At 40.7% G+C, this 15379-nt stretch overlaps 2 protein-coding genes across 2 annotated transcripts in view; both read left to right on the top strand.

Moving 5' to 3' along the window:
* The window catches only part of cbsa (cystathionine beta-synthase a), an 8661-nt gene extending 8452 nt beyond the window's left edge, over nt 1-209 (top strand). Inside the window, exon 15 of the mRNA XM_020600669.1 lies at nt 61-209. Within this exon, the coding sequence (XP_020456325.1) occupies nt 61-209 (149 nt within the window). The remainder of the gene's footprint in view (nt 1-60) is intronic.
* A 1310-nt stretch (nt 210-1519) lies between these two features.
* On the top strand, nt 1520-3208 carry LOC109960581 (zinc finger protein 292-like). Its single transcript, XM_020600782.1, has 2 exons — nt 1520-1704; nt 3017-3208. The coding sequence occupies exons 1-2, from the start codon at nt 1579-1581 to the stop codon at nt 3164-3166; spliced, it is 276 nt and encodes a 91-aa protein (XP_020456438.1). The 5' UTR covers nt 1520-1578; the 3' UTR covers nt 3167-3208.
* Nucleotides 3209-15379: the final 12171 nt, after the last annotated feature.

Here is a 15379-nt window from a genome sequence, read left to right as displayed (position 1 = left end):
TTATTATTATTATTATTGTTGTTTTATTTCACTCTCTTTTCCCTTGTGGCTTTCCACCAGACGTGACAGATGGTTGTCCCAGTCTGAAGCAGATGGTTTTCGGAGTGGTGACGGCCGTTGACCTGCTCAGCTTCGTCACAGGGCGGGAAAGAAGAGAGCGATCTCTGTCAGAACCCACTGATGAACTGTCCCCCCCACTTAAGATCTAATGCGCTACTGTAGGTCAGCAGGTGATAATGTTCTGTTTTTATTTGAAACAGCTGATTACTACCTCTGATGGTAGTGTTCAAAACGGTCTTTTTTTTAGGTTTGTACTTGTAGAAAGATTTTTGTTTAGCAGTCTTTGGGACTAAAGCCTTTGTTTGCTGTTTTGTCTGAAAAGTACAAGGTTGTTTCATAAGGTCACATTCATCTCACTTATGAAGATTAGACAAGGAGAGCCGCTGTAGAGAAGCAGTTGCACACTGTATGCTGCTTTACTCTGTGTGTACACAACAAAGAAATGCATGTGGAGGTTAATCAAATTTCCTGATGTAACTGTAAAGATGTCTTGAAACATTTTTATTGCATAATTTTTCTTTAATAAATGTAAATAAATGATTAAACTTGAAAAGAACCATTTCATTCTCTGCCTGGTTAATTTAAAGATCATGTTGCAGTGATAATCTTTGTCATGCTTTCCCCTCAGTACTAACAGGTAAGGAGATACTATATGCAATATTAGGTTTTGTATGCATTTATTTAATAAATATTTGCACTAAAACTGTCCAGAAGTCTATATATACAGTATATGTATGGAAGTAGGTTTGAAATATTGAATGAATAAAATGTAAAAATATCTCAGCAGTCTTTCAGTGTTTTACACCAGGTCCCTTAAATCTCAGTAGTCACAAGATGATTAGAAGAACAAGAAAAACAACCTTTCCCCTTAATTCTTCCCCCTTTCTCTATTAAGGGCTCTTAATTCTTCTAATTAAACAATATTGAGAAGAAAAATTATTGATGGTTTTTTAACCACTAGTTGCTCACATCCACACTAGGCTTTTTTTAAGCGTGAAACTGATTGGAAACCTCTGCTATAATCCATTTGTGATGGTATAAGGTAAATAATAGAGAAATCTGCATTATTTACACCTTTACATAGTGTACCTAAAAGCCACAAATAAACATTTGATCATTGATGTTTGTATACCATATGAATAGGATATAAATATGACTAAATCATCAGTTGTAATAATTAATTTATTACTATGGCTGTGGTAGCTTCAGTAATGATTTTTCCAAGTTTGTACAATGGGAAATGAATGCAAATATTCAGAGTGTTTGTGTTTGCCATGTGGTTTGTGGCGCATGTCATTTTCTATTGTTAACACCGTGTTTGCGGAGCATAATTAGAGTCGTTTGACATAAGGTTGGAACTCAAACTCCGTCTTAACTAACTCTCATTCAGTGCACTCTGGTGCTCAAAAGGAGCGAACCCCTTTACGTTAACGGCAACCAATCAGCGCTGTCAGTACAAGTTGATGGTGTGTGTGTGTGTTGTGTGGTTGCTGCTACGAGCAAGGCTAGACAGGCAGTATGGCGGAGGAAGCCAGTGCGTACGAGTTAGAGGGGCTAGAAAATCAATTGGAGAATTTGTTAAGCTGTTACTCAAGTGATGCACTGCGAGTCGATAGTAAACTGTTCTGTTCTGAGTTTTGCAAGGTAAGGAGCCGTAGCTGAAGTTGGTGTTAGGCTTGTTGTCGAAGATAAGGCCATAGCCGACTCCCCTCCCCCAGAACTGGTCGTTACACGACTAGCATTAGCAGCTAAACTCGTTAGCATAAAGCTAACGAGTCACAGTCCTGTTAAAACCAAATATATTATCTTAAAGCCATTTTAACATTATGCTTTATAACCCACGTTCAGATCCAGGTGACGACAGTGAAGCGTTTGAGTTAGTAAATCAGTCCGCATGTTTACTGCTCAGCTAGCGAGCTAACCGAGCAAGTCGCTCGAGCCAGCTACCGACTTAGCTCATGTTAGCTTGGCAAGTACGATGATTGTTTACCAAACTAAGATACCCGCTCCAGTGTTACATTTATTTGTACCCGGACAGTGCATTCAGTAACATAAACATTAGACTAGTAGCTAAGTAAGTTAGCTGATGTTAAACCTAGTGTTGCCCTCTGACTAGTAGCCAGCAGTAACGGTAGCTAAGTCATCAAGCGCTTGTTATACAGCCCAACTTCGAAATGTGGTTTAATGACCTGTCAACCCCCGACCGCAAGAGTACATGTAACTGTAGATGTAATAGATGACAACTTGGTTTCTGGTGTCACAAGATGTCCTCACATCCTTATGTTTTAATAGTACTCTGCAGCTAGTACTTATCATGTGTTTTCAAATGGCAGTAGTCGGGGATTGCTTGTAAATCTTTGACTGTCACAGAAGAAGCCTGAGTAAGACTACAGCCTTAGTACTAACAGTGGAAACTAATGGATTCCACTGTTTTCTCATGACGACTACAAAATATGTATTGTCTTGCCACAGGGGTGTTGGCATACCATTCACAGGCCTGACACTCAAGTTTTAGCTCAGAGTAAAAACATAGTCTGAGCACAGTGCTAACACTTGGAGACAGACTTTAGTCTATGAAATGTCAGAAAATTATGAAAAAAAAAATCCAGTAGTCTTGTTTAAACCCCAATGATATTAAAGTTATGATTTAAAAGAGAAATGTAATTTCTTCATGTTTGAGAAGCTAAAAGCTGCATTGTTTGACATTGCCATGCTAAACTCTTAATAATTAAGGAGTTGCTGATGTTTTTTTAATAGATCAGCTAATCCTTGCAGCTCTGATTGCTTGTGTAAATGTAGGCTGAGCCTTGTACCTGTTGCATTATAATTTACCTATATTTGCATTCAAAACATTACATCTTGCCTAAAACATAAAGATGCTAAATGATAATCATGACTGACTGCCCTTGTAACTTTTTTTTTTGGCTCATCTTTGTTTTGCCTTTTCCCTGTGCAGCTGGTGGAGGAGTACGCTTCTCACTGGCAGGTGCCTCTGCCTCAGCTCAGGATCCTTGAGATAGCTCTTGTCTACTTCACTCAAGCCTCCAGCTTCTTCACATCAAACTGTGATCATGTGGTTCATACGCTCAGTAGTCTGGCCTTGTAAGTACACAGACGTCCCTAGAGAGGTGCTTTTCAGTCTTTGCACACTTAAATAATTGCCACATATTTTATTTACTGTTTCCAGAGTGATGATCTCTTATTCCACTTGCATTTATTAAAGTCCACAACTACAGCCTTAGTACTAACAGTGGAAACTAATGGATTCCACTGTTTCTTATGACGACTACAAAATATGTATTATCTTGCCACAGGGGTGTTGGCATACCATTCACAGGCCTGACACTCAAGTTTTAGCTCAGAGTAAAAACATAGTCTGAGCACAGTGCTAACACTTGGAGACAGACTTTAGTCTATGAAATGTCAGAAAATTATGAAAAAAAAAATCCAGTAGTCTTGTTTAAACCCCAATGATATTAAAGTTATGATTTAAAAGAGAAATGTAATTTCTTCATGTTTGAGAAGCTAAAAGCTGCATTGTTTGACATTGCCATGCAAAACTCTTAATAATTAAGGAGTTGCTGATGTTTTTTTAATAGATCAGCTAATCCTTGCAGCTCTGATTGCTTGTGTAAATGTAGGCTGAGCCTTGTACCTGTTGCATTATAATTTACCTATATTTGCATTCAAAACATTACATCTTGCCTAAAACATAAAGATGCTAAATGATAATCATGACTGACTGCCCTTGTAACTTTTTTTTTTTTGGCTCATCTTTGTTTTGCCTTTTCCCTGTGCAGCTGGTGGAGGAGTACGCTTCTCACTGGCAGGTGCCTCTGCCTCAGCTCAGGATCCTTGAGATAGCTCTTGTCTACTTCACTCAAGCCTCCAGCTTCTTCACATCAAACTGTGATCATGTGGTTCATACGCTCAGTAGTCTGGCCTTGTAAGTACACAGACGTCCCTAGAGAGGTGCTTTTCAGTCTTTGCACACTTAAATAATTGCCACATATTTTATTTACTGTTTCCAGAGTGATGATCTCTTATTCCACTTGCATTTATTAAAGTCCACATGGCATGCTTGTTTCCAGTCATTTAATGTTTAATCTTGGAACCTCTAGATTATCTTGGCACCCCTTATAATGCCAAATAATCTATAATTTTTTTTTAAGAATAATAAAACCAAAAAGACTCTTTCTAAAAACGAGAGGATAGTCTGTGAACGTGCACAAGTCCTGCTGCCGGTGTTATGTCACAAGTGGACAGCAAAGCAAACTGTGACTGCATTAATTAATTTGAATTTCTCCCCATAGAGAGGTAAAAATGGTATATGTACCTATTAAAAGAGATGTGTAACACTCTAAACAAAGTGGATAATTGAGAAAGCCCATATTTTAACTGGCATAATGCAGACATAGTAACTTCTCCAGCCTTACAACAATTTTCTCCGTTACAGAGAGAGCACATTAACAGACATGCAACGTGTTATTTATTTATTTATTTATTTATTTAAACCTACCGTTATGTTTCACAGAGTAGAGGAAACATCACTCCCTTTCAGGTAGCTCTAAAGTCAGTGAATCCAACCGGTGGTCACTGCATCTTCCCCCACCCAACCACATACAGTGCCAAAGTAGTGAAATTGATTGCAGCAGGTAGTGTAACGACAATAACATCATGAATTGTAATCCCCTCACTAACCAGCAACACGTCATATGTGGCAGACACACTGGCCTCAAGCAGTCAGAACAAACAGGTACTGTGCTCTGAGCGTTGATGAGCTGATCACTAACTGCGGTGGGGTCTTCACTGCCCGGCTGCTTGTAGGTTAGACCCGGTCAGGTAGAACAGCAAGTCCCTGTACAGGAACGTTCCCGGACATGCAATAACCTCAGCCCCTGTATTTTTATCCACATCCTCTGGTTACGGTGCAGCAGCAGGAGGGAAAATAGATGCACACAATCAGGCACAGCCGAAAAATTCTGCTTTTACAATGGCACCAGCAAATGTCTGTGTTATTTATTTATTTTTTTTTTATAAGCTTTACTGAAAACATTCATAACAAACAAGGCAAAATAACATATTGCCAATATGGTGGGGCCATCGGTTGATGTCAGGCAAGCTCACATGAACGTGCAACGACCTGCAGATTATGCCCATTCAAGTATCTCCTTAAACTATCGCGTAACAGTTTTTGGTAGAAAAAATGTCTCACGAGCGAGAGTTTGCAAGGCGTGTATAAACTTACTTCTGCATAAAAATACTAGAATATGCATTCTCATTTTTTGATCTTTAGGTCACGTCTAAGATGATAATTCACTGTTGTAACATTATAGATATGTCAATGTAAAAGCATGACATGGGCCCTTTAAATATATTCCTAGTATCGTGACAGCATCCATAAGTGCTGTTGCAGTCACTCCCACTCAATATAGATAGGATGTACCCCAAGTGTTGTTTCCTCCTAAGTCTCTTATATGATTGAGCTTTGCTCGACCCGGAAGTTGTTCCAGTTGAAAAAGGATCGAGGACATTCCAAGACTCTTAGATCTGCTGTGAGGATTGAGGAGGCCGCTGGAGTAGCCATGCTGGAAATTACACTAAACCATCCTTTGCAAAGATCCTTTAGGGACTGACAGGTCCCTTCATTGGAAGTCGGTTGATAATTGGATGCTTCAGATGAAGAATAAGAGAAAAAGGTTTCTTCCATCTGTGACTTAAGAGAACAAGGAAAAGACGCAAGTGAGGGAAATGTTTACGTTTATAAGAATCTTGGGGTGTATTTATGTTGTTCAGTTACATGTTGCCACACAAAACCTGTGATGCTAAACATGATCATGCAAGTTGTGATGCAAATACACCTCTAAGTGCAGTAGAAGCTGGAATTAGATCTGCACTGGCATTTGTTTTGAATCAGTCCACTGTTTGACATGATGGTGTTCAGGGTAAAAACTAAAGTGTATGGTTTATCAAGTATCAAAATCACATGTAATAGCAATGAAATTTTGACAGACACATTTTATTTATTTATTTAACCCTCCTGTTATGTTGCGGGTCAAATTGACCCACGAATATAACTTCTTTAAATGACACAAATATTTGATATGAAGAAATGTTCATAACAGGATGTTCATTTCTTCATATCAAATATTTGTCTCATTTAAAGCAGTTATGTTCGTGGGTCAGTTTGACCCGCAACATAACAGGAGGGTTAAATAAAAAAAAAAAGTTTAAATCTGGGAAAGTGTTTTCATTACAACCTTAATTTTAGATTTGGTGGGGGGGGGTGTTTTATGATTTCCTTACATAAAGAGTAGTTTGGATGCATAGTTTGCGGTTGTTTTGCTTCCTGCTTGGTTCATTTTTGTTTCACTTTGGTTCAATTTTGACTGAATAAATGCAGCTCTTTGTCTCTGCAGGGAAGTGGCCTCCCACCGTTGACCCTTTAAAAAGCACACATAAATTTTAAATACAATTTTTATTAAACATACGTGCTACAAAGTAACACTTGCCAAATTAGTACCAAAAACAAACGAGCAAAAAAACCTTCAGGCCAATTGCATGCAGAAATCAGTAAACATATGGCACCCATCCCAGATGTAGTGTAGTATATTCAGGGTTATTGGTAGCAGTGTTTATGGAATTAAACGGTGATTTTGTTCGCTGGCTGGCACATTGCACACTTGTCATCCAGGAAAACCTCTGGCTTGCTGCCAACTGTTGATGCATAAACCTTCCATCCTCGGTCCTGTATCCTGCAGGATTTCCCTCAGCTTCCCAATTAACTTCACTGCACTACCTCTTTATCACAGTAACCATCTTTCCATACAAATAACTGAAGTTCTGTGTGTCTGGATAATAGATTCTAGGTATAAAGTAGTTTTACACTGTTTCAAAGTTGGATTTATTGATAGATGCCAAGTCATTTTGTTTTCCTCACAGGAGTATTTTTGAGTTGCTGCTGTTCTTTGACCAGAAGAACTTCCACAAGGAGCCACTGAAAAACTTCACTGTGACATTCCAGGTGAGAAAGAAGTTCAGATAATTGTCGTAATGGAAAGTAGGTTTTGTGACCATTTATGTTTATGAATTGCAGATTAGAAACTTGCAGACCTCATTTTATAGTTATTCATTATGTGCTATGCCTTACAGAACAGTAGATAATGTAAAACGGTTCAGTCCATTGTGATACTAGATGTTGGAGCTTTTGGCATTTTTTTTTAAAACATACTAGTACTAGCATTATAAGTTGAGGGTTTTTGTCCCTATTTCCAGGAGTGTTATTTGGCCCTGGCAAGGCATCAGAATGTTCACTTACTTCAGGTGGATCGTTTGGTTCGGGGAGGCGGGCCTTGGGCCAGTTTGGTCTTACAGGCAATTCTAAGTGACTCCAGTTTACCTCAGAATGAAGGTAGGCAACATATTCAACATTTGTGGTATGCCTAGTATATTATCATTATGAATATGTATGTAGATAATGACAATTAAATAATCGAGTAGATACACACTATTGCATTATACTGATTGGTTTGTGTATATTTCACCTTGTCTTGGTTAAATAAAAATGTATTGTTAAAGCACATTTTAGTTTTTTTTTAATGTTATCTACAGTTAATAAAAATGTATTGTTAAAGCACATTTCAGTTTTTTTTAATGTTATCTACAGTTTGTCTGAATGTATTTTGCTTAAAGTTTAAGTTTAACAGTATCAGTATAGCATGTCGGTGCAGATTCTCAGTCATCCAGGTCATAGTAAGCTGAAAAAAAAACTTAGAAAAATCAACTGGACTAGGTTTTTATGTCGAAGACGTTTCACCTCTCATCCAAGAGGCTTCATCAGTTCTGCCTGACTGGCATTGATTCGGAGATATTTATCCCCATCGGTGGTCAGTCCTTTGATGCCCAACACTGTCCCCTAACGACTGAGTCGTTATAGCCCAGTATTGGTGAGCGTCGTTGCCTGTCTCACCTGTGGACTGACGCCTGTTGTCCTGGTGGGAATGTTTGGGCAGAGATCTCAAAACAGAGTTGTAGATGAATGACAAGTTGTATCTTAAATATCTCCAACTCAACGCCAGTCAGGCAGAGCTGATGAAGCCTCTTGGATGAGAGGTGAAACGTCTTCGACCTAAAAACCTAGTCCAGTTGATTTTTCTAAGTTTTTTTCTTTTCCCCAGAGTATCAGTGTAAACTAAAACCATGTCTCTCTGGCTTGGCCTTCTGTTAGTGGATGGGTGCATCAGCTCTGAGCTGCCGGTGTTCTTTGAGCTGCGGGTGCGCTACCTTTTATCCTGTGAGCGGGTCAGTGAGGCTCTGGCTCTGGCTAAGTGCTGTGCTCAGCATCCCACAGCAGGACAACACTTGTTCTTCCTGCAGGTCTACCTTGTGTGGCTTTACAAAACTTCACAGTGTGACCGCCTACTTAAAGAGGTGGGTGGAGTGACTGTGTGAGGGAGACTAGTATGTCTTTCAGTCAAATGGAGACAATTTTTGCTGCAGTCTGTTGTAGTTGTTTTTAACTGCCACAACTTTATCAACCTTTAATGTATGAAAACTATTTTTGTTCACTGTCTGATGCCTCCAATTTCCTATGTTTGTCAGGTGGCTGACCTAAATGGTAAAGATGCAGTATATATCATCTGTAGTTTGGAGTGTGAAGAAAAGGATGACTTGCTATTAGCCCTGAGCAGAGCCTTCCTCTCTCAGCAGCTCCGTAGAGGAGACGTCTACTACTTGTGGTAAGTAAACTTCAATTACTTCATAACATCAGCTGTTTAAGGGTTTGTAATTTCTACAGACATTGAAGGACCCAAGTTGAACATCATTAAGAATAATCATTAACTCTGCTTTTTGCAGTGATCTTGTCTTCATTTGGAGTAAACTTCATAGCCGGTTGAATACATCCAAGCAAGTTCTGCTTGAGGAGAGCCATCAGCTGTTGCTCTCTGCTACCAATGTCAACTCAATCTTCCCATTCATCAGAACCATACTACAAGAGGTGAGGCAGACATTTGTGTAGTGTAATGTGTGGCGTAAAAGTAACACCGCATTTCAGAAAAAGAACATCATACCAACAGTAAAATATGGTGGTGGTAGTGTGATGGTCTGGGGCTGTTTTGCTGCTTCAGGCCCTGGAAGACTTGCTGTGATAAGTGGAACCATGAATTCTGCTGTGTACCAAAATATCCTGAAGGAGAATGTCCGGCCATCTGTTTGTGGCCTCAAGCTGAAGCGAACTTGGGTTCTGCAGCAGGACAATGATCCAAAGCACACCAGCAAGTCCACTTCTGAATGGCTGAAGAAAAACAAAATGAAGACTTTGGAGTGGCCTAGTCAAAGTCCTGACCTGAATCCAATTGAGATGCTGTGGCATGACCTTAAAAAGGCGGTTCATGCCCGAAAACCCTCCAATGTGGCTGACTTACAACCATTCTGCCAAGATGAGTGGGCCAAAATTCCTCCACAGCGCTGTGGAAGACTCATGGCAAGTTATCGAAAACGCTTGATTGCAGTTGTTGCTGCTAAGGGTGGCCCAACCAGTTATTAGGTTTAGGGGGCAAACACTTGTTCACACAGGGCTATATAGTTTTGGATTTTGTTTTCCCTTAATAATAAAAACCTTCATTTAAAAACTGCATGATGTGTTTACTTGTGTTATCTTTGACTAATATATAAATTTGTTTGACGATCTGAAACATTACAGTGTGACAAACATGCAAAAAGATAAGAAATCAGTAAGGGGGCAAACACTTTTTCACACCACTGTATATATATACATTAAAAAAAAATCCGTGTTTCAGAAGTACGTTGTTTGTATCTTACCAGTTGGGTGAAGACGGTGTCCAGTTCTGCGTTGAGCTTTGTGCTAGTGCCCTGGAGTCTTGCCATCCCTGTGAAGTTGTCACAAAGTCTCTAATCTACAAAACCATTGCTGGTCTCCTGCCCAATGACCTGGAGGTTTGCCGGGCATGTGCGCTTCTTGTCTTCTTCCTGGAACGAAGTGTTGAGGCCTACAAGATGGTGTATCTTCTCTATGTGCATCCTGATCAGGAGTACCACGTGGAATGCAGCCCCATCGGAAACCACGTTCGCTTTGAAATGCTGCAGGTAGAGCACATTTTAACAAATTATGACAGGAATTTTTTTTTTTTTTTTTTTTTTTTTTTTTTTTTTTTTTTTTTTAATATTGTAGTACTAAAACGTTTACATTTCTTTTCAGGTCTTGAAGAAGGATCTGTATTTTGACCCAGAGTTTTGGAACCTCATTGCTTTGCAGACCAATTGTTTGAAGCTGATGAGTGAGACGGTGGTTAGCGCTGTCCTTGAAGAAATCATTGAAGAAAAATGGATTCCTAACTATTGCACCAAAGAGCCTGATTTCCAATCAAGTACATCAGTATGTCAGAAAGGAAGTAAAGGGGCATTCCAGGCAGCAGCAAAGAAGCGGCACCATAAAGAGGACAGTCATCGTAAGGAGGCTACTGAAACTGCATCCAGAAGACTAAAGGCAGGCCCAGGGAAAACACAGTTAAATGCTGATCATGCCGTAAAGAAGAAAGGCAACCAAGGGTCACGACCTCTGAAGGAAGCTTCAACTGAACATTTGAGACGTTCATTTTGGCAGCTAGACAAAATCAGGGACAATGTAGCCATTGTGTATGGAGAACACAGGCGCACCACACGACTTTCAGAGAAGAACCCACCAAAACGCAGGATTAGAAAACCCAAATGGCTTCTGGAAGACTCAGGAACTCTTGAAGAGAATAATGTTGCTCCAAAGATCAAGAAGCATGGGTTGAAACATCAAAGGCACCATCGATCCTCTGTCATGAAGAGGTCTGAATCTGGTCAGCTCAAGAACAGTACAAAACTCAGACCTTCAGTAAATTCTCACTTAAAGGCTAGGGAAAACAACTGTGGGCACCAGAGAGGGTTTTCTTTTGACTGTGTTAAACCAGCCACCCCTCCACAAGTAATTCTTGAACTCTCTCTACCAGACAATGAACTGATGGGTACTTTTCCTGAGGATACTTGCAACAGACATCGAGGGTTCCCTCAAATACTTCTTTACAAACCTACAGTGAAGTTTCCAGCCACATCACAATCTCTGAAGACTGTACATCGCAACGAGGTGGTTCTTAGAGCGCGGGATGCAGCTATGTTTGTACAGCAGCTACACTGTTATGTTCGGCGGCAGAAAGGAAAGGGTGTTGGTTTGAATATTCAAGGCTCAGTATCAACAATCACACGCTCCTCTGTGCAGGGAAGTCCTCCTAAAGATTCACCAAGAGAGCTGTGTGAAAAACCTGCTGCTGAGATGAAAGGCAGCTTTGCCTCTCCAACACCAGCAGAAGCTGAGTTTAGAGAATCCCCTGCTTTAGAAAAAGGCCTTCAAGCTCAAGCCACAAAACCAGACTCACAAAAGTCTACTTCAGCAGTAGAGCTCTTTGAAAAGTCTGCTGCTGAAGTAAAACCTACCACTGCATCAGAGACTTCAGGAGCAGCTGAAGTGACAGAAATTCCAGCATTGTATAAGGTCCCTCAAGCTCAAACCACAGCTTCAGCAAGAGAGCACATTGAAGATCCTGCTGTTGAGATGCAAGTCACTATTGCCTCACAAGCCCTAAATAAAGCAGCTCAAGTAACACAGTCCCCAGGTTGCATCTCAAAAACAACACTTTCAAATGAGGTTTCACAGACTGCGACTGCACACAGCAATCAGATGGAAGTTAGCGATGACACCTCTTTAGTCTGTAACATTTCAGATACAGCAGCTGCTGATTGCACGCGCTCACAGTCCCACGATGTTGATCTTAGAGAACAAGTACTGAAGTCATCCTCTCAGGCTGAAGCAGGCAAAAATCCAATAGCACAGCCAAAAGCATACAGTCCAGAGGTGCTCACCACAGTTAGCAACAGCATTGTTGAGCCAGATGTATACAGTGAAAGTGACACAAGCCCTGGAGGAAATGTAGGCACTCTAAGTAAGGTATCAGAGACTCTGGCCACTTATACACCTACAGATCATGACAGTATAAATGACATATCTGCTCTGACGTTTGTAACAGAGATGGTTACTGAACTTGCACCTGTGACACTTGCTCGAGATCTGGAGCATGAGAAACACAGAGTTCCAGGGAACAGTGCCTCCAACGAGTCTACTGCTGGAAGAAAACCTATAATACCTCATAGACTACAGACTACCTCCAGAAGGTCTGTATCAGAACAGGTCTCCACAGCTGCAGATGTCCAAGGAAAGAAAAGGAAAGCAGGAATTGAGGATGTTGCTCCAGAAACATCTGAGAACAGTGGGTCTATGGAAATGCCACCAGAATCAGAGGAGTCCAAGTTGGAGTACAGCTGTATGTTCTGCCACAAGGTCTTTAAGGGAAGTCGAGTTGTAGCACATGCAATGTTCCATTTTCGTAAAGACGAGTGCATGTTCTGTGGAGCTGTGTTCAAAGATGACCTCCTGGCCATGATGCACCTGTCTGGTCATATAGAGAAACTAAAGAGGAGCAAAGACTCGGTCAGTAACAAAACCCAAAATCAGGTCTTTGAGAACAAAGAGATCTCCACACATAAAACCTCTGCCAAAGCTAAGACTATAAATGCATCTTCTGGTCATAGTAGTGGGAAGCTGAAGAAATCAGCTTTCTGCCCTGAATCTGTAACCCTTCCAGATTCAATGATGTCTGAACCCCGAAAGTTGAGATCTAATGACAAGCCTGTGGATGGACAGCTTTTACAAGAAAAGAAACAGAATACATTGAAGCACATTAATAGTAAATCTCCAGTTCATAAAGTTAATGGTCATATTGGCAGAAAGCAAGAGCTTGATAGAGCAAAGAAGGACTTGGAAGCCAAGCAGCCACCTACACAGCCGGAGAGTTCCCAAGACGGAACAAGTACTAGATATGAGAATTTTAAACTGCCAGAAAACCAAAATATACAAGTGGATTCATCTGCATCTTCAGTCCAGGTAGAGAAAGCTTTTGGCTGTTTCAGTGAAGATAAAGAGGCAGAATCTCTGCAGGTCCTGAAGACTGCCCCAAAACAAAATGGGAAATTTGTTGAAGAGAAAAATGTGGAGCCACAGGAGAGAGTTTGTTGTCCTGTGGATGGATGTGCTTGGTTCACAGACCTGTCAAAAAAACGTGTTGCACTCCTATACCATGCTCTTGAAAATCACTATGGTGATGTCAAACCTTTAGAACTGGCGTTTCGTATTGGAAACAGTAAATGTAGTATTTGCATGAGGGTTTTGTGGAGTTTCAGACATTTTCTGCACCATGTTGAAAGGCACAGACTTGCTCCTCGGCATCCCTGCCTTCACCAGGGCTGTACTGCCAGGTTCAAAACCGGAATGGAAATGAGACGCCATGCCAGGAAACACAGTCCGCTGCAGGCAGTGTGCTGCCTCCCTGGTTGTTCTCAGCGATTTATTTGTCTCTGGGCACTAAATCTTCATGAGAGAGAGCACTTTGCTTCCAAACCCAGTAAACCAGACAAGAACACAAGCACGCAAACAGATGACAAAATTCAGACTGGGAAGAAACAAGATCATAAATCAGCAGATACTGCTTCAACCACTGTTCTAAATAAGACTGAGAGTGTAAAGGCTGCTCGTAAGTTAAGGGCGCAAGCTATGCATAACTTGGCAAGAAAAAATGTTAAGGCTCCAACTTTTTTCAATGTCAGAACATCTCTGTTGAAACAGGGGTTGAAAGAGAGAAATGATTCAAATGTCTTAAAGAATCTTTCCAACAAGGACACCTCCACACAGCCTACTGTTCTTAATCTGAGACTAAGGCAAACATTAAGAAAGGGACAAGCAACAAACACCACCCTGGCAGCTCCCAAAACTCTCAGAGTCATCTCATCATTGTTCAAACACAGTAGCAAAGTGAGGCACAGATTAAAGCAGGTGAAAGTAAACACAAAAGATTCTAAAAGACGAGGGCATCCTCCTAAATCGAAGACAGCTGTGTACGATGAAAACACTAGTGCTGCTAGTGAAACTGTGAAAGAAAAACCTGTTCTGCAGAAGGATCTGAAGAGGCCTGCTCGGCTTGTAAGGTGTTCTCAAGTAGCAGAGACCTCAAATGTGAGCAACAAGTTAAAAGAGAAAAATGGCAAGCAGGCCCAAGATGAAGTCAGAACTACAGAAACAACTGATGAATTAAAGGCAAATAAAGCAGTTAACAAGCTGGTTAAGAAGAATCATGTTAAACAAAAAGGGGTTTTGCGTAATACCCCTACAGCTGTTGTGACAGCTTTAAATCATTTGATCACTTCCACCTCAGCAGACGGAGCAGAGAAACTAACAACCGACAAAATGAAGAAACTGCACAAAGTGAGAAAACATGGTGCTCCTAAAGAAACAGTAAGAAACTGCACAAAGTGAGAAAACATGCTGCTCCTAAAGAAAACGGTAGTCAGACTGCTTCTTCAGACTCCAGTAAGTCAAAGAGGCACAAAGTTATAAATGGCAGGTTCGGCAGAACAACAGTCAAGAAAAAATGCCCTTCCAAGTCGAAATCTGTTGTCCCACAAGTTGAGGTCAAAGCATCAGCTTCAGTAGAGGATGAAAAAGCAAATACAGGAAACACAGACTCCACACAGAACAACTCGGGCAAGTTTGTGCCTGCTGTTGCAGCTGACAGTTTAAATGAGACAACTGCATCACCCACCACTTCAGGAGACAAAACTTGGAAGCTCACAGCAAAGTCAAATAAATCACACATCATGAAAAAAGAAAAGAATACTCAAAGTGCTTCTTCAGATTCAGGCAAGGCAAATAAGAAGCACAGAAACATTAATATAAATGGGGACAGAATTGCAGTCAAGGTAAAACGGCCACGTGTAGATCAGGGCAACACCTCTGCGAAGACAAAGATTGCTAGGCCAAAAGATGAAGTCCAGCAACCGGTTGAAGCCAAAGCAAAGACATTAGTAAATATCACTCTTGATGAGGTGGGGAAAGTAAAGGAAGAGGCCTCGGATGCCACATTTGACAGTACTGGCCCCTCTGCTGCTTTTAACGGCCTAAATGAAAAACCTGAAGAAAACGTGCAGAAGGTAACAACAGGGAAAAAATCAAAAAAATCAAATGTTACAAAAATCACAGGCCCCAACAAAGCAAGCAAGAAACGCAAGGATATTTGTAAAGAAAGCAGCACAAAGATTGTTAAGAAAAAATGCAAAGATCAAAGGGTTCCTTCAGCATCTAAGAAGCTTGTGAAGTCAAACGTCGAGCCACTTGGAGAGATCCAGGCACAGGTAGTGGAGAACTCTGTTGGTGAGGAGGGAAACACTT

Source organism: Monopterus albus, unplaced genomic scaffold (assembly GCF_001952655.1).
Source record: "Monopterus albus unplaced genomic scaffold, M_albus_1.0 scaffold48.1, whole genome shotgun sequence".
NCBI lineage: Eukaryota > Metazoa > Chordata > Actinopteri > Synbranchiformes > Synbranchidae > Monopterus > Monopterus albus.
This window is presented reverse-complemented; position numbering and strand designations above follow the sequence as displayed.

Bases quoted from the DNA above. Each gene is read 5' to 3' on its own strand.
- LOC109960581 (XM_020600782.1), top strand. From the start codon at position 1,579: ATGGCGGAGGAAGCCAGTGCGTACGAGTTAGAGGGGCTAGAAAATCAA. The intron at 1,705-3,016 runs GTAAGGAGCCGT...TTCCCTGTGCAG, and splicing joins TCTGTTCTGAGTTTTGCAAG to CTGGTGGAGGAGTACGCTTC.